The sequence below is a fragment of the Phoenix dactylifera genome, chromosome 5 (assembly GCF_051530095.1).
Source record: "Phoenix dactylifera cultivar Ajwa chromosome 5, Ajwa_hap1_PhDact_Kaust_v1.1, whole genome shotgun sequence".
NCBI classification, from domain to species: domain Eukaryota; kingdom Viridiplantae; phylum Streptophyta; class Magnoliopsida; order Arecales; family Arecaceae; genus Phoenix; species Phoenix dactylifera.
In genome coordinates, this window is record NC_143194.1 from 19971783 (window position 1) to 19996399 (window position 24617).

General features: G+C 37.6%; 1 protein-coding gene across 1 annotated transcript; it reads left to right on the plus strand.

Annotated features, from left to right (window-relative positions):
- The first annotated feature begins 15559 nt into the window (after nt 1–15559).
- On the plus strand, nt 15560–23771 carry LOC103712395 (Cyclophilin-like peptidyl-prolyl cis-trans isomerase family protein). Its single transcript, XM_008798908.6, has 8 exons — nt 15560–15827; nt 18665–18778; nt 18861–19009; nt 20560–20632; nt 20728–20817; nt 21265–21304; nt 23368–23450; nt 23530–23771. Exons 1-8 carry the CDS (start codon nt 15693–15695, stop codon nt 23548–23550), a joined length of 705 nt encoding a protein of 234 aa, XP_008797130.4. The 5' UTR covers nt 15560–15692; the 3' UTR covers nt 23551–23771.
- Nucleotides 23772–24617: the final 846 nt, after the last annotated feature.

Genomic DNA, 24617 nt, shown 5'->3' on the forward strand with positions numbered 1-24617 from the left:
AACAATCTAAAATTTGAGAAATAAAGCTAGTATATTTATTTTTTAAAATTAATTTTTTTTTAAAGTTAAAACTCCAACAATCAACAAGTAAAGTAGCAGGCATTACAAAGCATAGAAGCAATGAAAAGTGAAGATGATTTATGAAACCTATGATGTATTATGTAAAAGACATCTAAAATTAAACATCTTGGCCGATCTTGAATGGAGCTTTCTATCGACTATCGTGATACTATTTAAGACATAAAAAAGACGAACATACAGCAATACAACAAAATAGCAAAACAACAAAACAACCAAATTATTAGCAACTCAGATCTTAATCGTCCATCGGTGCCAGCTATATGTATTTCGTAATTCTTCTTGCATTGTGCTTGTTCAGTTAATTATGTATATTTTTGGTCGTATCTAGATAGCCAAGTCCAACAATATAATTTTTATAATTTTCAACTATGCATCAATTAATTTGGACCATCATAGCTTGTTAGCCTCTTCTAATCCACGTAAACATTTTCATCACTACCAAATCCAATAGAACCCTGCTACAAGATCTAGCAGCCGGGTGAAAAGGGAAATGAGAGAGAGGGAGGGGGATAAAAAGGTGACATCACTTCTTAACACTTCTAGCCCCATGCCAACATCGTACAGGTAGCGGTTAAACAAACTGGTCTCAAAATGGCGTCAGTCCATGTGGTGTTATTTAAGCCCGACCACCCCCGACCTCGGTACCGTACAAAAGAAATGCTGCATGTAACCAAAAATTCGAAGCGTCACTGCTCGCCACCTTTTCCTTTTAGACTGGTCCATCTCCAGCTGCGGCGGTCCAACTGATGACAGCGCATCGATCCGGTATAGGTCCAATCGGACGGCCACCGTTGGGGACCGGCCATTTTCCGGTGGACCACCACCGCGCCGCTGGTGGACTTTGCAACGCCCGGGTCCAGCCGTCCAAATCAACGCGTCAAATGATAGCATGAGTTGGTGGGACGTCAACAACAGCAGCGGCAGCAAAAAAAAGAAAATAATAATAATCCAGATAGGAGTTGGATGCGTGTCAATAACCGTATGATCGGCTGCTTTTTTTTTTTGGGTGGGGGCCGAGAAAGTCTAACTGTGGCTGCTGGGGTCGAGGAGGGTCCATTCAAAGGGCGGCGAAGATAATACCACCGCAATTCGTATAGTTTTATCGTCTCAGAGCCCCCCATCCCTAAACTTCTTCAAGATTAATTTTAATGGTAATATGGTTGATGATGGGGCTGAAGAAGGTGCTGATTTTATGACTAGAGAGCCTGATTCGCGGATTTCATTTGTTTGATGTCACATTTCCTAGTTTAGAGCTCGGAGGTGCATGGAAAGATCTTGGATGCGCCAAAATTCTTTTGGGAGCTAGTTATATTTTCTGTAAAGGAGACTCATCTATTATGATTAGTTGGATTTATAGGCAGGCTCGGCATGCAAAGATTCATCCTTTACTAATCAATATTTGGAGGTTAGGCAATTAATGTGTTCCTTTCAGTGTCAAGCATGTGTATTAAAAAGCGAATAGCACTGTAAATTAGATGGCTTCCTTTGTTACAGATCATTTCGGTGGTATTTCTTGGATAGACTCATCCTGCACTCTTTTACACTTTTGTTATATTTTATTTTCTGATTTTTGGATGTATTCGTACTAAAATTGAGTTAGTCATTCGTTAAAAAAAAAAGAAAACAAAAGAACATACCATCGGCAGACGGGAGGCAAATGAGTCCATTAGTGAAATCCTGGCCATAAAATGTTAGTATTAATGTCGAACTTTTATTAAAGTACTTCTTCACATATTTGGTGAATTGGAATTGCTCATGTAGCTATTTGGATAAATAAGTGTTGCGAAGATGGATTTGATTATGTTGATCGAATAACCCAAATGTTAATACCGCACTTTTAAGAAAGCATTTTCAGAAGAAGCACCTTCTCTTATCCGGCGAATTGGAATTGCTAATGTAAACATTTCGTTGAGCAGGAGTAGCAAAGATGGATTAGACTAGGTTGTAGTCCAAGAGCTAAAGTTGGCTTAGGATTAAGATCGGCATCTTGCTATGACCCACATCTTACGTAATTGAATTGTCTAAGTCGAGCTCCGTTTCATATAGGTTGAAGTCAAATATGGTTTTATAATTTGAATCACTATGTTTGAACCAGTTTGGACGAGGGTTGGTCAAAGATATACACGCCTTTGCCAAAGAACCATGCAAGGGTTTCGACCTCTTCAAATGGAAGCCTAGACAGGCCATGGAAGAGGATTGACCACCACAATAACCTCGAGAAAACCTTAAAAGCTGATAAGTGATGCATGCATTTGGAGGTGGAGTTATATTAATGAAGATGGCATAAAACACGACGACGCCTACTCTTGGCTACGCATGTGATCCTTGTACATGTACATAAATATTTAGATTCATCAATAGCATTCTATTCTCTTCATATTTGATGGATGATGAATGCTTCTTGGCATAATCCTAAGACCGTAAAATGGCATATCCTACACGCACAAATGAGTGAAACACCTCCTTTGAACGTTGAAGAGGGCTTGCACAGCTAAAACCGGTCATCAACACCAGCCTCTTTGGGTGATCTTCATGAGCTTAACTGGTGTGTCCTAAGAGGACGTGCCTTGGTGTCTAACTCGAGCAATGCACTATTTGGCCTAAGCTTGGACAAAGCCGAAAGGAGAGCTTCCATAAATACCGCCGGGGCCCCGAGCTTGGAGACCAATGGATATGGCTCCATGGAAGCGAGACAACTTGAAGCGCAACCAAAAATAACTCCAAAAGCCATAGCTTTTGACTTTTCGAGGGGGGGTTCGGTGCAATACAATGCAGAGAAAGCGTAGAAGAAACCTGGTTATCTAGAAGAAATTAATGCATGCTTTGTCCACACTACAGCATGATCCACAGCCACACAGCTCAAATCCAAGTGGATTTGATGGCAACTCTTCTTTGGTATCTTGTTGAACAAGGACATCCAAAGGGCTCAAAGAGCCAGTCAAGCAGGCAACCTTGAGAGCAACCTATGGAAGGTAGAGAACCATAGATTGCTATGGCCACCTTTAGGTGTTTTCCACATGGCCTAACCTATGCTCTTTGAGACTTTTCAAAACTTTTTGAGTGTCCCACAGAGGGGGCATCTGGAGATAATTAGTGAAGACGACAGGGAATTGGCCAAGTTGGAAGCCCACAAGGCTTATCCTCTTAAAGCCTGTTGAAGCTAATAACAGAATTGACATTCTTGATGATTGGCTGAATTGACAAAGGGGAATATGATCCAATAGTCCCCATCGAACATATCGAGCTCTCCATCGAGAGGATCTGATCTCCAATCAAATGATGGATCTCATAGTGCTTCCAAATTCATGCCATCATGAAAAGATTATTCTTAATTCTTTCAGAATAAAGAAAAAATTCTCACCTTTAGTCGGTGGCGAAGGTCAATTTTATAATTCTGTAGTTTCTGCTTTATTAGCTCTTTTGCTCGTCTAATTTCATGATAGATTTCTGCTCATATAGACTAATGAAAATTTGAACATTCGAGCAGGAGTATTTAGGCATTAAAATTATATTCAATAATTAAAAAAATAGAAAAGAAGAAAAGTTAATTAGGAATTAAGAAACGTAAAGCAATAACGTGATGATGTTTTCAACAATGTTGTGATAATGAAAAGTGAGAAAAAAGATCTTATGGATGGGAAGACCATTAGTGCACGAGATTGTTTGGCTTTTCTTAGCTGAATTTTTTATGTTATCCTTGAGAGTTTGGATAAGTTTCAACTTGTTTTAGTCGGTTTAATCATCAAGAGTACACAAAGAAGTCCAAATTGATCGGAACTCTATGATTAATAATACAACCTAGAGTTAAGATAACATAACTAAACATACTTTATTCAACAAGGTTTGCTCTTTAGAGTTTGGACTGTGATATATAACTAATTCATTTCTCTAAGTTTTGGAAACATGGATTAGTTGATACTTAGGGCAGTGAATAACTTGTATCAGGAAATTTAATGCACATACAAGTGATATTAAGAATAACTTTTTAGTTCCTTGATGTGGACATTGTACTCAATGCGTATTTCCAAAATATATTCTTGCAACATGCTTTTACACCTCTCCTTAGGTTATAGCAATCTTTGCTCAAGAGTATTCATGGAGGCAAATTGACTAATTATATATATATATATATATATATATATATATATATATATATATATATATATATATATATATATATATATATATACCTAAACCATTTTAGTTGATATATTTCTAAAGCTTGGGCTGGGTTGAGCTTTGTATCGACCTTCTAGGATTCGACTTGTCATCTCATTTAAAAAGTATTTCAGCATTTGAGTAGCAGCATAAGTGAGGAATTTGCTCACAGGACTTCCACTAACTTGTTGGCACCTCTCCACTCTGTGTTAAGAGAGAGTTCAAGTTTGAACTCAAAAAAGTTGATGCTTCTATTATAATTTTTCGAAAGAACACTGTGAGAATTTAAAATTTAATGATTTCCAAAAGTTTGCTCAGCCATCCATGCTTTCTCGCCCGCTTATCTTCAACGCATCAAGCGGCAAGCATCATTTGATTTTATGACAACCATGGTGATGGTGATAGAATAAATCACAATACATGTTTTTTTTACAAGGGCCAAGATAACACGGCACCAACAGAACTTTGATTTGGTGCTTGGCATCCTTTCTTAGTCAACTATCATTTCCCAAAGCACGGATCCTCCTCTATGTTGCACGGATTGCATTGTAGAGTACTGTGCAGTGCTCGATAGTTAGTATCATGAGGTAGATGATTATCAAACAAAATGACCTTACATATCACATACGGCGCACTGCTGTTGATAGAGTGCAATCTGCATGCCGCAGAGGATCCATTTTTGAAGGTGATAATTCTAGTAAACTTCAAAGGTGGGAAAAAAAATTAAAAGGGTATGTTATTGGGAGATAATATGAAGAACAACAAATCATGGTTTTTGATCATTTTTGAAATTGTTTCTTGAGGGTTTCACCTCATGTTTTCTCCTATGTTCATTTAGATCATTGATCCTTAATGCCTAACAATGGTTCACTTACACCAGGTCATGAATTGGGCCAACCAAGACCACAATGCTACTCAGCTCTAGCAATGACAACACAACCACTTGGCACCAAGTACCACTCGAATAGGATGAAACGAGGTTGGACTAGTGATCTTGAATCCAAAGACTTGAACCTTGGCAGAATTTCCCTGATGCAACCATTTGCACTGGGCACAATTTGATACTTTGAATAGAATGGATTTAGATTAAATTAGGTAGGATTAACCCTTATACCCAGAACAAAAATCCTGCACCTAGAATAATTATATCTATGCAAAAGTAAGATAACAATTAATCATGGGAATTGAAATGTAGCACGTAATTTGGCCTTGTTGAAAATCCAATTATACATCTCACCAAGCATATAACCTTCACCAAACCCTAAGTGGGTATTTGTTAGATCATGTGAACATTTATTCGACCCAACCACAATAAGTATGAACCTAGCTTGTCAAGGAGAGCATGCCCAGAATAGCCAATGCATACAAGAGTTATATATGTATATATGTAAATATATAAATTGTCTAACTTGCAATATCATCTGATTAATATTGATCTAAATAGAGAGGAAATATGTTTTTCAATCAAAAGTGAACTTGAATATTTAGAATAGAATTTTGGAAAACAAGAGATTTTATGGAAGTTAGGATTTAAGTTTCATTTTCTTTCATTAACTGAATAATAAAACTAATTATAATCATTCTATTTATATTAGTGAGGTCGATCCTTATAAAATCCTAATTGGATTTCTCTTTTATTAAAAAAAATCATGACTTTTCCAAAATAACCATAAATAATGAAAATAATCATGAAAAATGCTAAAATTCGTCTCGAAGCTAGATCTTATATGTACATATATAGATACATAAGCATGCACATATGTACATAGGTATGTATATACACATAGATATATGTTCTCCCAGGCATATAGACTTAACCCAACCCAAGCTAGAATTTTCCTACTCATATTAACTCCTTGCTCGACCTAACCAAATATGCATGGACCTTACTTGATCACAACAATGAAATTTTGGATCAGTCAGCCTAAGCTATATAACATTGTTAATCATTGTAGTAGTTGCAATACATATTGTGATGGATAATAACGAACAACAAAAGAAAAGTAACGACGGCCTAAGTTTCCACTCGCTGCCCGCTCAATAAAAATATTATTTTCCGACAATACAATCTTTATAGAGAAAAATTGATGAAAAAAATCTGAATATTGAAAAACTAATATTTCATTTTATAAAACGGCGCAAATGGAAATAATACTATAGAGCTCTATACCACCAATTAATCTTTGTAGCGCATAGATGGATGTCAATGGCATAGATAACAATCACTTCTTTTGAATTTTTTTCCTTGTTCTCTATTATTCTTCAATCTTTTTTGTTCCTTTTTTTTTTGGTAGGGATTCTTTTGCTTGTTTACTATGCTTTCAGTTCATTGAAACGTAGCTCCCATTCATGGAAAATAAAAGGGACAATTGTGGGACATCCAATTATTGTATGGTGACATTTCCATCTATCTAAGACTGCTGAACAAATCAGCATCACCTGCTTGTGAAAAGCAATGGGTCATCTCTGAGGGTGACGCCACACCGACTGGTGCAAGCCGTCCGGAGTCTAATCTCGCGTGCCCCCCATGACCACTTGGAGAAAAAAGAGTGTTTACCCATGCCTACGGCATCCAAAAAAGACATGGGAGAAGGCAATTCTTTGCCTACCCGGAGCTACTTAGCACGAGTTACTATGCTTTGACACTTACGTGCATGATTGAAACAGCATTCTCATCTCAGCTGACGACCAATTGATGTGATATATATTATTTAGTGCATCGAGTAAATTTAGTTTATTAAATCACCACCAAGTTCTTGTTTAGATTTAGTTTTCTTGAAATAAATTGGCATAGGTGATGAGGTGAGTTTTGATAGCCCGACGCCATGCAACCTAGTATCATTTCATGACCTTCAACCATAACCCATGCCCAACATAAATTATCATCAATCTTAACATTTAAATTTAGCTAGAATTCTCTAAATTAATTAGGTTTAGAGTGGATGGCTATTCGGGAAAATAGAATAAAAGGGTCGTCCCATTTATTACCAAGGAGTGTTAAAGATTGCATTAAAGTATGCAATGATTACAAAAAAAAAATAAATTATGACTCGCGATGCAACATCTTGGCAATCATCCTTGGATTCTTGTTACATCCAAGTAAGAAAATTTTCAACAAGCTTTGTATGTCCTAATATCTGCACTATCTCATTGCCCAATCTTCTAACTTGACAAAGCATTCATTTTGCGAGGTGTTTTCTAAGAGTTTCTTGCATACTCAAGTGTCAAACCTGCAGAAATCTTGGTAATGCATGCATGTAAAATGTGTGGTATTGATCGAGTCTCCTTTTAACAAAAATAACGTTGTTGTCATGTCAAATACCTTGTTTTCATATACAATTCCTAATTCCCTCCATTCCAATTACTAACTCGGGCATTATTGTTCTAATTCAATTTTGATCAACATACATGGGGTTTGGCTTTTCATTTTCTTCTTTTGACAAGACCCAGAAATATCAGGAAACATAGTATGCAAGTGATTAATTTTTAGAAATGCAGACGTTACAGAAAATTTAAGGGAGTTGGGAATGAATTGGTGGTTTGCACATCTTTATTCTCCAATGGAACATTGTGACGTTATTTAAGATAAAGAAGGAAATATTCTTAGTTGTTGTCTCAGAGTTGTTGGTCAGTGTGATCCATAGATTATATAACATCTTTGATTGGGGAAATGATATAAAAAAAAGTGTTCTTGCTTCTCACTTAACACAAGTTTTAGCTTTTCTCACAGTGACAAACTTCATAAATCGCTCTTAATTTAACTAAGTTAACTATTATTGTTTAAGAAATATATGTGAGGATGTTGAGTTCCATATTGATTATTCGTTGGGTAGCTCTTGGGTATTTATACATGATTAAGAAATCCAAATAATACATTGCCATTTAAGATGAGGTCCTGGGTTGTTACAAAAATTGTTTGCTCATTTTTTCTCTGAGAGGGGGTGGAACAAAGTTAACCCCAAAATAATTCTTCACTCTATGGGAGTAGCAATCCGATCAGATCATATACAATTGACTTAGATATGAATTAGGTCGAATATTTATCAACCCTAATCCAACCTATTTATTAAATATAACATTTAGATCTAAATATGATATACTAATTAAATAAGTAACCTAACCCAACTCAGATATCTATTTATTAAACAAGTTCAATTACGTTTGACAAATTAAGTAGGTTTTTAATGGATTATACAGGTTAAACAAGTAAAATGGATCAATGGGACAGAAATTGGTTAAATAGGTTTTAAACGGGTTAAATATATTTTAAATAGGTTAAATAGGTCACTTTATAATCTAAACCACTTATTAAACAGATTAAAACAAGTTAGATGGCTTAAAGGTTTGAATCTGAATTTGACCTATTCAATAAATAAATGTAGGCGAGTTGATCCGTTTATGATCCAAATTTATTTATATCAAATCTGAACCTACTTGTTTGCTGTTGGCAGATTGAATGAATTAGGTCATAAATTGCCGCTCTTAATTCCATATTAGTTAAGCTCCAATTACCGAAAGACTTGTATTTTTTTTTTTTTGGGAATCAGCTTAATATTGATTTTAGTTTCATGTTTACTATGCTGGAAAGTGACAATGAAGTAACCAGATATTTAGGAAAAGGATGTAATGACGTATCGCACCTTTGCCCTGCTTTCTTACGCTTCCAGCATAGTCCTTTTCAATAGCCCAATCTCCTTTGAATCACATCAAAGGTTTGTATTTTACCAAAATAATAATAAGAGATTATTATTCATGCTGCAAAAGAGTCAAACCATATCCAAAGAAATGACATCGTATAAAGTTAGATGGGACTTCATCCAAGCTTCATTATCATATAAAGAAAAAATATACTTGGCTAAAAAACGAGCTGCTTCATTACCAGAGCGAGGTATGTAATTGAGCAAAATTGGACCAGCATGTTTAATTAGAAAGATAGAATCCTCTGGAAGAACTCCAATCTCGTTGTCAAAAATATTTCCTTTGTGCAATTCCTGAATAATATGTATTATCCCAGGCATCTCCTTTCATATCGATGTCATAGAAATCAATATTTAGCCCTCTTTTTTTTTTGTGAGGGTAAGGGAGGCAAAAGCCACCAAAAAATTTTGCCCTCAGAACTTACAAAATCCTTTGCTGCCATGTTGGATGAACAATCAAGCAGACAAAACAAAGGGGCTCGATCCATAGCATTTTATCCAGGATAAAGGTTCGATGTTACATTGGACCTGTGAGTCATGTATAGATAGATCCTATATCGTTTTGACTGCAGGAAAATTGTTCAAGTGTTATGTAGGATATTTTTAGATCTCACTTGTCATCTAACTAGGCTCGAAGGTTTTAAGTGGGGCGAAGATAAATCAGCCTTGATTGCCTTTCCCTGAGGCCTATTAAAACCTGAGCTGTTGCAAATTGAAGCAGGCTACAAATTAAGCAATACAATGCTTATGCCACTTATTCAAGTTAGCTTCAATGCACTTCCAAATGCATTAGATAATATGATGCTATCAGCTGGGAGTATTCCATTGCAAATAGAGTCAGTCAGTTCCTATCACTGAATCAACTGGTCAGCATGGGAATACTTGGATTAAAGGCAATACTACCTATCTTCATCCATATATCTTGGATATAAAGCAAGCAAGTGGTGGAGTACTGTTGGCAAGTTTCAAGGCATCTCATGTTCTATTGCATAGGAAATCAGGTAGCAAGTTTCATGGCTGGAATAACTAGCTAGCATGTTCCACTAATGAATAGAGGAAGGCATGCATGGACCTAAAATTTTTCCTATCAAGGTTGGGATTTTTTTTTTCTTTTTTACATGGTGCGAGAAATTGTCATTGCAATAGAATGTAATAGGAGTTACCTATAGCCAATGTTTGAGGTTGGTATGGGAAAAAATGAGCAGACATAACTGAAAGTGCCATAGCTTCATGTGTTATACTCCTACCAGCCAAAACATAAGCTATCAGGGCTGGTGGGAAAGTTTTGTAATAAATGGAACACAAGCCAATGGGGATCCATTCATCCTCCTTTTTCTTGTATCTTGCTACAGTGATGGCATATAGAGAAAGTGAAAAGCAAATAGTATGATATGAACTCTAGGGTAATTACCATCCACAATGGTGGCAGTAGATGATATCTGAGCTATTGTATTTCCCAACCTGCGGAGGCTGTGGCATGATATTTAGATTCAGCTGTGTCGATATAAGTAACAGGGTTAGTTATCCTGATCATCATATGCTTCACGACCATGGTGATTGGACTAGGTAAAGAGCAGGGTGGTCTATATTATTTCTTAGCAGAACCTCAACATGCTTCACTTCTTTCCACACCATTTGACTTATATTGGGAGTTTGGACATCCATCATATGTAGATCTCAATTGGTTAAGAACTCAAATTTCCTTTCTTCTGATAATGCTGGTATTATCGGTGACATTCGTGAGGAGTCGTTTGGGCATGTATTTAATGACATATCGACTATGATCTTAGATATTTTTATAGGACCAAGAAATCTAAATAACATCTTTTGGCTAGTTTTTTTGGGCGAGGTCCTAGATCGTTATAAACAGTATAAAAAGGAATCCAATCTGCAATTCATGTGGACTAAGAGACACTGCATTATAAGTCTTTTTGGATTAACCACGAGCTGATCTTAGTGTTTATGATTGAATTTGTAGTATTTGGATTTAGATTTGCATGGATTTAGACCATAAAGATGCCGGAATTTAAACAGAGAGAGTATTTGTGGACTTATGCAATATATATTTAGTCCCATAATAATTATATATTGGGTAGATCTTGAATATTCATAGAGAACCAATAACCCTAAAAAATGCCTTCTGCTATTCTTATTGGGCGATGTTCTAGGTTGTTATAATATTTGTCTATTAGCTAAGCAAACATGATTGCCTTTTAAAACCAACACTATTTCTTCTACTGCACCACCTTTTTAGTTAATCCATCGTGACATGTAGGGTAATTATTCGGTCCCACTCCCTTGAGATTCCCCTTACTTTACATCTATTATTAATGATTCTCCACATATTTTCTTATGTATTTTAAATCTGAAACTTCTTATTTTATGCGATTCGATAATGACTCTCGTAGGATGTAAAATATTTGAATAATGGGATGATGGCTTAATATCATTGCATCACTTTATCTCCCAATATATACAGACGCAATTCTTCCTAGTTTGCAGGAACTGTACAAGAATAATGGTTATTTCGTGACAATAACTTCACATGGACTATAATAACTTGATACAGTTTTAAGATGATGGAAGCTACCAATCAGCACCACTAATGTCCAAAGCTGCAAATCGGTCGGGTCGATCCATGACCCGATCCACATAAGATCCGATCCAACCCGAATTTTAGGACCAGCAGAGCCGGGTCGAGTTTTAAATTTGGACATATTCTATTTTTTGGGTCGGATCGGATCTATCCAATTTTGATCCGGATGCGAACCGGACTCGATCCTTTTTTTTTTAAATCAATTTTTTATTATTATATAGGGGAAAACAAGTTCAAATGGAAGGACCGAGGACTGCATATATGTATGCAACCCGAGCTCCCTTGTAATGATCCTGGACAACGCGATTAGTCGATTACGTCTCTTTTGCTCGAAAATTTTTCCTCGGAAGACTTTGATCCCAAGGCTCGCTTTGCCCTCCATCAATGTGAAAGAGATTGGCATGCTGCTCCCCTCCAATGGCGAAACCAAGTTGCCTTAATCATGCCAAGAGCCACTGACCAAATTGACAATGACACGGCTTGTCCCGTTCGGTGATAAGGAGGGGGAAGCAAGATAAAGTTGAAAGGAATCCTTTTAACCACATGTTACTTTTAGTTTTCCGTGGAGACTTGGAATTTGGAGACCAGGTCGCCGAAGAGAGAGGCTTAATGAACGCATGTTGTTTGTCCTTTAGCTTCGGCAAAGCCTTTGATTGGGGAACGCGTGCATTCCTAAGCTTTGCCGGGCCCCACATTGATAGAGGGCTCAAGACGCGTATCAGGATTCCTATTTCTTGGTGTTTAAACCACCCATCACTCCATGGACGTCTACATCAATGAAGAATCTTGGTTGGAGAAAAGGGTGAGGCTTTGGTTAGTTATATTCCAATTAGAAGAATGAAAAGGGTGGTAGGAACTTCTATGCGGTGGAATGGATTCCGAGGCGCCACCGCGGGCCTCATAACAGGTAACGTGCCGATTGGACAGGAGGTTGTGCCGCAAATTTGGTGCCGTCGGCTCCTGGCTCATCTAAAAGTGACCACCTTGTATTAGTTCCGATGTTATAATCCCTTGCCAAATTAGGGGGTGCCCTGGGCCATCATTGTTCCACCTCCACGACTCGTTTGGTTTATGAAAGAGAAAGAAAAAAAATATTTTTTTTTTAAAAAAAGAAATGTAGCTTTACTACCTATATTCCATTAGAATAAAAAAATTTATATGAGACATGAAAAAAATCCTGAGTTCGAGAATGGTGGCAGCTGGTGATTGTCAGACAGCTGATACCTCGGTTTCTGGTACTGAGTTGCGAGCTGCATGGATGGATCTTTGTTCTTGGTGCTCTATCATTTTGGTGGATGACTCGGCCATAGTGATAGGTTGGATTTAGAGAGCCTAAGCGGGATGGGGGGACCATCCTCTAATTCGAGATATCTGGGCAACAAAGAAAGATAGGGAGGCCTTTCAGGCCCGACATGTATTTAGGAAGGCCAACTGGGCTGCGGATTGGGTAGCTGGTTATATGGCTAGCCATTCGGGTGGCACTCTTTGGACCCGTGAGGGAGAGCTACCTCCTAGGGCTCTCCACAATATTTTGTTTTCAGATTTTATTGGATGCATCCGTATTTGTGTAGTATGATGTGTCCGCTCTAGCAACAAAAAAAAAATCTAAGTTACATCAACTAGAAATTAGGATAATTTTTTGTTTTCAAAAATATACTTAAACTTTTAGATAATATGAGGTAAGGTCCTTTTTTTTTTTTTAGTCAATGACACAACAAGTATTTTATATAATTTTTGTACAAAAGTAGATGCCCAATCAAACATAAGTTATTCTAACATATGCTGTTTTTCTATAGTCAAATAAATATGCAAAAACTACTTTCTCAGTCATCATATATCTATAACCGGTCATCGACACATCGGCTTCTCAAAAAATATATTTCCAGCGCCTTGAGCGCTGTCTCTGTCTACGTGGGGGTTGGGCTTCGGCCTGGATGGCGTGAAGTAGGTTCTAGTGCAGAAAAGCGGCGCGGCACACAGCATTACTGTTTGAGAAGAAGTAGGGCCTAGAGCCTGTTTCAAGGATGCATGGTTTCATGGGCTTGCACTAGTGGGCTAGGCCCATGGGTAGACCAGGTAGGTAATGATATTAACTGATCCAATTAGGTGTTGCTCGCAGGATTCACATATAAATTTATGTAGATATTGTTCTGGTTATACCAGGATGAATTGTTGGATCAGTTCCATGACACTGAATTGAATCAAGGTGTGTGCATATATTAGGGTCCTTCGGTTCAGCTCATCTTGGTGTTCCATCACCGGTAGTTTCGCATGGAAAATTTTGACATTAGTGGAATATTAATTTAGCTTCTTTCCATACATCTTAAACTATTTTTTTTTAATTAATGGAGTATTAACTTTGCTTCTTTCCATACATCTGCTCACTCTTTCTTTTGTTTTGTTTTTTGGAGCTTCTAACTAGTGAGCTACTCAGGCTCCTATGCGCCATTATGGTTAATTTCAAGCTCCTCTCCAACATTACGAAGATTGAGATGCAATTATAGCTCAAACTTGATGATGATAAAGCCGAGTATGATCAGCATTCAGCACAGAAGCTTCAAATGATCACATAAGAAGAAATATGAGAAGAAATACAATAAGTATTTTATTGTGGCTAATAGAAAGTTCATTTGATAGTCTATTGAAAAATTTTGATATAAGAGATATGTTAATAGGTAGATGTCTAAGAGTAATTTTAATTTTTAGCAAACAAAAGGGTAATTTTAATATTACATAAAAAAGAGTCATTTGAAAAAAATAAACTCATTTATCATACAAGAAAGCACCAAATTGTCCAAAATCATAATTTTAATTTGAAAACATAAAATGCAAGAAATGCTAAAAACCTTATGGTAAATCCAAATATAGCCTTAAGGGGCATTTGGTATGGGATGTGATAGGGGCGAAATGGATCGTCCAGCTCACAGTCCAATAAACGCCAACACAATCCGGCCGAATCCTCAGTCCGGCTCGAAACCAGCTCGGCTTCAGATATTTGCCGACTCCCCTGACCAAGTTCAGGAAGCCTCCAATGTTCGCCGATCTGCCCCGACCGAGCTCGGGGCGCCTGCTTCAATAGTACGCTCCGACTCTCGAGCTCGGGACGCTCTACTGAGCATACCTCGGAATTCGGAAAGCCAAGCTACCTTCAGCACCTGTCTAGCCGACCTCACCAGACGCTTGACGCGACCTCTCAACAAGCTCGGCGTTGCCAACAACCGCACCCATGTGCGCGCCTACGCCCTTCTACGTGGCCATACATTACAACACCATCGTGCCACGCTTCGATAGCTGGCCCTCGACAATCAAAGGACGTTATCAAGACTACTCCGACCATACCCTGCTGTGACTGTCAACACCCTACTGCTTTCAAGAACGGACAGTACTATACGCCACCAACCAACCTAAGCTGCACATCATTCGGCTCAGAGCCACGCCCCCTCATGATGAGGGTGACAGTGTCTCTGCCACTTAGACCTCTCCACTGGAACTATAAATAGCTCGGTCAGGTAACTTCTAAGAAACTTTTTTGGCTAGACTAAATTTATCCTACTCTAACTTGATCGTCGGAGGGCCCTCATCAGAAACACCGGTGAGGCCTTGTGCAGATCTGCGACCGTCGTGCAGGAGGTGGTTTCCGTCTTCTCCATCCAACCACCAACGGCTTCTTTGATTCCTCCAGCGTGGTCACCTTTGGGCCAAATTTGAATTACAACAGGATGATGTAGGTTGAAGTGATTATATAATCTACGTATTTCGAAAAGAAGACAGTTTATGTAATTATGTTAACAAAATAATTTTTTCAAAACAGAATTGCTGGTAGATTTTTTATTTTAGTTGTACTATTTGATCTAAGCCACCTGCATCCGGACCAGGTCTTTATATGTTGTGTCGCCACAAAATGGGGCAAATTTAAACCTATTTTAATTGAAGCTATAATATATATATATATATATATATATATATATATAAAACATTTATCTTATCCTACTTGTCCGAATTCTAATAGTATGTGCCAATCTGAGAGAATAATTTTGACCGGGCGTTCAATGCAAAAATTCCAAAATGGGAACCCCTCTTGGTTTTCCGTAAATGGTTAAAACGATAAGAGTCGCGGGGACACATGGAAGAAAGCTGACGGGGAGGTGGCGGGCGTCGGGATGGCGATGGCGAGGAGCGGCGTTGGATCCCTTCTTCTGGACTTCGTAGTCCTCCTGCTCCTTCTCTCACTCTCCTTCGATCGCGCCTTCTCCTCCTCCGAACACGAGCTGGGATCCGCTCGCGTCGTCTTCCAGGTATTCTCCTCCTTCTGTTACCCCATATCAATCGGTTTGGTTGGTATCTCTTGGATTTCTTTTGTTGAATTTGTTTTCCTGGAACTTTTATTGGATTCAGCATGGAAAAATCGGTTCAATTTGGTTTTTTCAGTTTTAGAAAAATCGATCCACATGTTGTTAGGGTTTTTCGTTGTGATTGCAGTAATATATGTTGTTATATGCTGACTATGGTGCATGAGTTGTCGTCGTCGTTGCTGTTATGAAGATTTTTTGGGTAGTTCTGTGCTGAATTTTGGCTCCTTTTTTCCCCCCTCGTCTTAATGTATCTTGTGGGGAATGAGGGTTCTTGTTGCATTTGTGCTGAAATTGTTAGCGATTGATGGAATTTATATGCATTTCATATATCCTGCATATGATCGGTGAATAGGAAATCTCGAAACCTTTATTATGTCATTATCTTCGCTGTTGAACATTCTGTAAAATGGTTAAATTCGGACATTTTCTTGTGGAAATTAAATGCTGTCTTGGAATAGCGTTAGTGGGTTGGTCATGTTTGTTAATAAACACGGATAATTAGAGTATACCAGTCTATGCATTGTCGTGGCACTGGAAAGAAATCTTTGTTTATGTGTTTCTCTATGTATGGAAAGGCATAGAAAAAGATAAGGAACCCAAGAGGCGAGGGGTGATAATTGATAGTTATGGGGGTTATGATTCGTGTGGCAGGTTCGGCATAGAGAAACAGCAAAGTATATGAAAAGATTAGCATAGAAGAGGAAAACTCGGAAAAATATAGATTGAACCTATGTTAGATGATATTTAAAGGATTGTATTATTGTTAAATTGCATTTTCTTTTTGTTGAGTTTATTGTGATACACTAAAGTGGTTGAAAGCAAAAGGATAGACAAAAGAGATGGATGTGTGGTAAGCATTAGCAAGAATAGGGTGAGGATTAGTACATTAGAGAACGTATATAAATTGCAGTGATTAAGGATAGTGCGATAGAGAACCAAATGAGATGGTATGGGCACTTGCAGTAATGAACTGAGGATGCTCATTTGGAATAAGAAGAATTGCTTGAACATATGCAAGTTTAAGAAAGAGGAGAGGAAGAAAAGGTGCTACTAGTGGAAGCTTTGAGCTGGAATTGAGAAAACTTGCAATCAAAACTGAAGGTAGCCTTAAAGGATTAGATTGGTGAACAATAATTTCTCAAGCTAAGTCTGGATGGTTGGTCAGGCTTTTGTTATGGTTTCGTGTTTCTTTTGGCGTGTGCATTGGGGAAGATGCTCAGCCAGTTTGACTAGAGGTATGCTTTGACTTCTCATAGTATTAATGCCTTTTGTAGTTTGACTTGACATAACAAAATCTTAGTTGATTTACCTTTCGTAACTACCTTAATTTTCGATCATGTTCCTCGAAGTACTATTTCATCACAATTTCTAAACATATAACAATATCGTACTTAAATTTCTTCTTCTCATTGCACCTCAAATAAATTAGATAAACCATCATCCAGTTTGGAATTGTTCAATATCTTCGGCAATCTTGGTTGAATTGAGAGTTCTATTTTATTTTTTATTTCAATTGGATTCAAACAGTAATTGGTAATCTGAGTTAAAGAGATAATACTTCCATAGAGCACTTAGAAGCAAGTGTGCATCATAAGATATGTGTAAAATTATGGTGTATGCGTAAAATTATAGCATATATGAGATTTGTTAAGGTGATATTATTTCAGTCATCATAGTTGTTTTTAGTGGAAAGTAAGAGAAGGCATCAAAACATCAAAATACTTGCAAAAGGATGCAGGAAGGGGAGAGTCACCTAAGATATTAAGTTCTTACAAGTCGGTCCAAGCAAGCATGACCTTCCTTGGACAAAATATATAAGAATGAATATATTTCCTAACAGGTATTTTGGCGATGAACAAAAGTAAATATTGATAGGAATAACCCCAGAAAATCACATCAAAAAGTGCACAAATACTAGTGAAAGATGAGATGATGGACAACATTTTTTCATTGAATGGAGGGGAAAGCATCATAGGCCAACTGAGATGGTTATGCCTTGATCATTCTTAACAACTGAAAACCCTGCCTCATTTATCAATTTATTTAAGATATAAGTACTGCATGGCTAATAATGTCGATTCCAATCTACTGAACTCTGTTCCATAATTAGGGGGATTGCTGCATAAACTACCGAGTATGATCAATAGATGCTGCTTGAGTTCCAAGAACAGCAAATAATAAAATAAAGATAAACGTTCCTTAAACATGACTTAGTGCCATCTGTCATTGAGACTAAGATTTCTTTCAACTTCACCTCTTTGAGCCTTCTTAATTGTGGATCTGCTGTCATGATTTGACATTGCTATCATGAGTCGTCATCAACAACATATGTTGAGTTTTATTAGCAGCATTGTTTGTGTGTGCATTGCTGAACCTATGCACCTACAAGTGTGAAAACTTTCTCTATTAGTAACTACTGACATGTGTAGTGCCATTTGTTAGGGGTCATAACCAATGTATTGCCACTGCAGCATCTTCTACCAGCATAACTATGGTTATAACTGCCAACTTTACCAATGATGCGGCCATTATCAGGGGCGGGAGGGTTGCTAAAGGAAGATGCATATTGTAGTGAAGAAAACTGATTAGGACAATGTTTGTTTTCATGATAGCTGAGCAATAATGTGCATAACATTTTAATCTCTGGAAAATTTTGTTCTGGTTTGCTATTGTGTTCTGTATGACTGTTTTTATTGTATAAATGTTTGTCTTGTGTGTGCTTTATCTCAAGCAAGATGCCTAGACACATTAATAGAATATGTTGACCATGCGATTTGCAGACAGCCTATGGCGATATCGAGTTTGGATTCTTTCCTCATGTCGCCCCAAAGACTGTTGAGCATATCTTTAAACTTGTTAGGCTTGGGTGCTACAATGCGAACCATTTCTTCCGGGTATTGAACATGGCCATTTTAATTTGTCATAATTATTTTTCCTTATTCCTTTTTGGTTAAAAGGGATGGGTAATGGGTGCAGGTTGATAAGGGTTTCGTTGCACAAGTGGCCGATGTTGTTGGTGGCAGAACAGCTCCTATGAATGAAGAGCAGAGGTTGGAAGCTGAGAAAACTGTTGTTGGCGAATTTAGTAGTGTCAAACATGTAAGAGGCATTCTTTCCATGGGGAGGTAATTCTTGAATACAATGGGGCATTTCAACCTAACAAGTTTGTATGAATGCTCCTACTTCATTCTTCAATCATGAAATTGACTGTGTTATTGATTGTTTTCTAGTGTTGTATCAGTTTGATAACACCAAATTCATTTTTGTGCTCTTAGAATTTCGACCATTTTCCTTTAAACTGGAATTCAATAGTTTTCAGGGAAGTGAATAAGCTGAAGGTCACCTGCATGAAAGCTATGATATCCTGAACCTTCTGTTCATCTCTAAGCATCTTGGTCCTTGAGAAGAAATTTGTGTTTATTGGAAATCAGATTCTTAGAATAACACCTATATGACACACATATCCATGGCCGGTAAGTAAATATAGCAAATATTTCAAAATGACAAGATGGGACTAGGGGTGCAATCGAATTGAGTAGCTAAAGGCTCGAGCTTGACTCGATTCAAAATACTCGGGCTGGAAACTCCACTCGAAATCAATTGAGCCTTAATATCCAGGCTCAAACTCAACTCAATCAAAAACAAGCAATATTCGAGATCGACTCAACTCGACTCGAATATCAACCGAGCCATACTCAAGCTCAACTTTAAGCTCGAATTTGAGTGTTGGTTATAATTAAAAAAAATATGATTAAAACAAAATATTATATTTTAAAATATTAAATTAATTATGCATATTATAAATAAAATTTAATATTATTAAAAATATATATACTCCACTAGTCTCACGAGCCTTCGAGCCAAGTATTTTGCTACTTGAGCTTGACTCAAAAAACTGTTTGAGCTATTCGAGCTCAAGTTGAGCTTGGTATTGTCATGTTGAGTCAAGTTTGGACCCGAGTCAAGCTTGAGCAGCCCGCAAGCTGCTCAGCTCATTTGCACCCCTAGATGGACTACAGCTGCAGCTGTATCTAGTGGTCAAATAGAGATTTTTGGAAGATTTTAATTTCAAAGATCCCTTTAGGAATTCAAAACTGCAATTTGATTATCCATTTTAAATGTAATGGTTATTGGTTATGGACTATGTACCACTGTAAATATCTTTGACTTTGGTTCCATTACTTTCAGTGTCTTGCCTTGTATTTTCAGACCTTAGAAATCTGGCACACAACTGGTTGTCACCAAAGAAACACATGATATTGAAGTTACGAAGAAGTAAAAGGGTTAGCTCATTCACTATTTGGTGGTCACAGGCAGAATGCCTTCTTTGTACTTACTGGTGCATTGATTCATCCAAGAAAAAGCAGAAAAAGGGGGAAAAGGTTGGGAGGGGGGGATGGTCAATGATCATTGCACTGGCTGAATTGCTAAAATATTTTTTTTGGCTCTCACCATTTCTTCTGACTAAATCCAGGGGATTTACTTTACTTATTGCTTTGTGCAAATAAACATTACATCCCAATATCCTCTAGATGCACTAAATTGACCTTTATTTTATTTTATTTTATAAGGAGGTGTTCATTTTTGTTGTGCACTTGCATCTTGCAGTTTGTATTTTTCATTTTACTGAGGTTTGAGCTTTCGTTCAGTTCCAATACTCATCTTCCTTCTGTAGGTACTCTGATCCAGACAGTGCCTCATCTTCTTTTTCGATCCTTCTAGGTGATGCTCCTCACCTTGATGGCGAGGTACTATATGACCATTAGGTTGTTGAAACTTACTTCCTGAGTGAATATTTGATTACTGGCATAGTGATGCTGCTGTCATTTTCAATGAACTTCAGTATGCCATTTTTGGAAGGGTTACAAAAGGTGATGATACATTAAGAAAACTGGAGAAGCTTCCTACCCGTCGTGAAGGGATTTTTGTGATGGTATGTGGTTCCATTCCATCTGCGAGTTTCTGCAATAGGAGTTTGATGTATCTAATAATTACTTTCCTGTATTAGCTGCACTTCTTGTACTATTAGTTAAGCTATTTGGCATACATTGTGCCTCCTTTGTTTCTTCTTCCTTGTTTTAAGTCGTCTATATATGATCAGTGAAGAATGAATATTCGAGCAATTAAAGCTGGGTTCCAGAATATATGACCCTTGTGTACCTCTGCTCAGTGGTGGTTCTCACTCATCAGTGCCCACCAATACCATCCTAATGAGTAGAATCCTCTCAGGTGATGATGTATTGAGAAACACCAAATGAGCGAATTTACATCTAGATTCACATATTCTGGTGTCCGACCTGCATTTTCTGGTGTATGGACTTTTCAATTCAGTGTTACTCTTTCAGAAAACTGAATCTGTTTTCTTTTTCCCCCTTTTCAGCCAACCGAGCGAATCACCATACTGTCAACATACTACTATGGTAAGAACCAGATAGATATCTTTGTTACCTTTTCTTAATAATGAGAAACAATTTGAGAGAGACTACTTATTTTTTTTATTCATGGTTTAATATTACTTACATCTTTTATGGCTTTTATATGAATATAATGCATGATCGCCTATGCTACTTTTTATAAAGCTCCATTTTGTGTTGTTTTAGGGTATCAATACATCTGAGTCAGTCCTCATTCTAATCATTCGAAGGCAAAGTTATTTGCTTGCAGGAGTTAGACTTGCCCTGTCTTAAAGTGCTATTTATCTTCAGTGGGTACTTGGAAGCACTGATTTGTGGGTAGAAAAGGATGTTGCATTGGGCTTTAACATTCCAGTCAAGAGTGAATACCATGGTGTTGATCAACCATGTACTCCTATCGTTTTTTTATGCAGCCTCTGGAGGAGACTACAGTAACTTTTGCTTGTGTGACTTTCCTCGCAATCTAGCTCTTCCACATTAATGTAATTTAAACCACTGACCAAAATTCAAGCAACCAGTTGTTAGTCTAGTTTTATGAAAAGCCAACCACTTCTTTGAATTGATACCTTCCTATTCCTGTAGTCAAGGTTTCAAGTGCTAGTCATGCCAGGCCAGTATGAGAATCCGACCTGGGATTGTAGCATGGCACCAATTAATTCTTTTTTTAAGAACCTTAAAGTTAAAACTATTATTGAGTCCTGTATTTTTTAAAAAAATTCTCAATTTGATGCAGCATGTATGCTAACACATCATGTCATAGCATGTGCCAGGCTAGTTGGAGATCAGCTCTCCATTGGCAGCAGCCATTAAAATCCTTGTCTGAGGTTTAGAATAAAATTCTTACTTTCCAAATTTGTTATCATATAAGTTACTAGGTAGCCCCCATGAACTATTCTTAGGCAAAAAGGGCATGCCTTTGTTAGAGGTCCATACCCATTTCCATTTCATTGGGTCATATTAGTGCTCATGGATCCTGTTTCATCCTTAGTTTTTCTTGTTGATTTAACAAAATCACTTGCACTTGTCTGCTAGGACAGAAGCCTGCAAATGGGCTGGGCCTAGCATGACCTGGATTCGAACCCAATTTTCTTTTGATTCTTGATTTTAGATTTGGAAATATTTTAGACCGGTCAGGTTATCCTGGCTAGGCTAGATCGATGAGCGGCCCAATGCATTTAGGGGCCTAAGGCGAACTTATTAAGAGAGGCCTTTTTTTCTTTATGTTTTATCTTTGAGGCTTTTCCTTCAGTGGGCCGGCGCAAGGCGAACTCACTAGAAGGGGCCTTTTTTCTTTCTGTTGTCTTTGAGGCCTTTCCTACGGTGGGCTTTCTTTGGGCCAGGGCCTTAGGTGATCGCCTTAGTCGCCTAAGGGTTGGGCCGGCCTAGGCCAGATCAAACATCATGCAAGCCCAACCTAATTCATTGAAGTGCAGATTGGATTGTTCTATATATGGGTCCAATAAAAAGATAAATGAAAAGTACAGTTTTTGTTCTTTTTAAAAGGAACAACAGAAATAATATGAATAACAAGTTTAGAGAACTAAAAACAGGTGTTGGTACCCTCCAGTGCCATTTAGAAAAGTGAGTTTCAACCTTAATTGAGACTTCCATAATTCCATTTATAAATGAATTGCGTCAATACCCAGCCTACAACCCAAAATGAGTGATAAAGGGGTTAGGGATTTGAAAGTCTTGGGGTGGATTTGGATAATGCTGACCATGGCCAGGTCAGATTGGGTCATGTAATGTTTGACCCATTTTAAATCCAACTAGGATATGGGTAAGTAGGAAAATGTATGATCCAGACCTGACCCAGTTTTTCAAATGGATAATATTTCAGGTCCAAGTCAAGACACCATGTTTAAAAAGATTAGGTTGCTCCAAGCCTTGTCTGGTTGGTCATCAGTTTGACCATACCCACTTTTAGCATAACAAATACGTTCTAATTTTCATCATATAAATTCAGGTCTTTTATCTGGTTTACTTACCTTTTTTATTTTTTTTAAGACCTTTTTTTTTACTTTTTATTTTATTCATCCAAGATAATGTCTTATTCTTCTGTCATACAGATACCAGAGTTGAGCACTGCGAAAGAGAGAAGTCTATTCTGAAGAGAAGGCTTTCTGAAGCTGCGGTTGAAATTGAAAGACAGGTGAGTTGAGAGGCTTCGCTGAATGCTGTTAAGATACATTCCATACTGGTTGATATCTTTGTGCCCCACTGTCTTGCAGAGGATGAAATGCCTCCCATAATTCCTCAGAAGTGATATGTGTAGAGAAATTTGATATGTCCAACCAAGCAGAACTCCAGAGATTTTCTCTGAACGGGTAGCAAACTGTAAAATTATGCGACAGCTATACATTTTTGTATGCAACTTTCGAATTCGAAGAAAGGTATATTTGCAGCATTAACCCGAACAAGGAAAAAGAAAAGATCAAAACCAGCTATAGGTTTTGCGAATTCCATTACTGCACATTTTTTTTGTTCTTGGCTTTTATTCTGATGTTACGAATCTCTCACCCTTTTGGTGGTTTTTGCGTAAAGCCATTATCTCATCTAAAATATCCTTCTAGAATTCTAATTTCACTCAAATAATTGTGCTGAAATTTCAATCTAGCTTTCATTATTTGCAATCGCAATTTGTAGGGTCTGAAATGAAATTGGATTATTGGTGGTCATAAATTGGCGTGTTGCTTTGTGCTTTCAGTTTCTTGGATGCCAGTTTGAGCCAACTCTAGAGGACTTGAAATCAATATTGAAGGAGTGTTCATGGTAATTCCTAAATACTTGAGAAAAGATTAGATGGTTGTGGTTGTAGTATCAAATGATCATAAACATTCAATGTCGTCAATGAAATCTATCATGAATATGAGAGGAGGAAGGGAGTAGAGGAGCCATTTTATTGTCAGATTGAGTCTTTCTTAATTCACTATTAGCTTGCTTATGAGAGGGGGAAAACAATTGGTAAGTAAAACCAGCTAGATCCATTTCCAACTGTGTCTGTTCTGGATCCATTATATAAAACCCATTTCCTAATTCATTTTGACCACATCTTAGATGCTGTTGTACCTGAGACAGAATTTTTTTATCAAATTAATCTCATAGAATTATTTTATCAGGTTAATCACATGGACTGGTCGTTTTTCTTTGGGGTGAACGACCCATTGGACGAGGAAAGAGCATATTCTCCTTGTCCACGGATGCTCTCCTCCTCCAATTAATTACATGGCCAAGATTCTTCCCTTGTCTTCCTCCCGCCCTCTCCTAGGTCAGCAATGCCGTTATTTCTGGTGGCCATGGCAGGGGCTGCATGGCGACC

Bases quoted from the DNA above. Each gene is read 5' to 3' on its own strand.
- LOC103712395 (XM_008798908.6), top strand. From the start codon at position 15,693: ATGGCGATGGCGAGGAGCGGCGTTGGATCCCTTCTTCTGGACTTCGTA. The intron at 19,010-20,559 runs GTAATTCTTGAA...TTCCTTCTGTAG, and splicing joins GGCATTCTTTCCATGGGGAG to GTACTCTGATCCAGACAGTG. The intron at 20,818-21,264 runs GTATGTGGTTCC...CCCCCTTTTCAG, and splicing joins GTGAAGGGATTTTTGTGATG to CCAACCGAGCGAATCACCAT.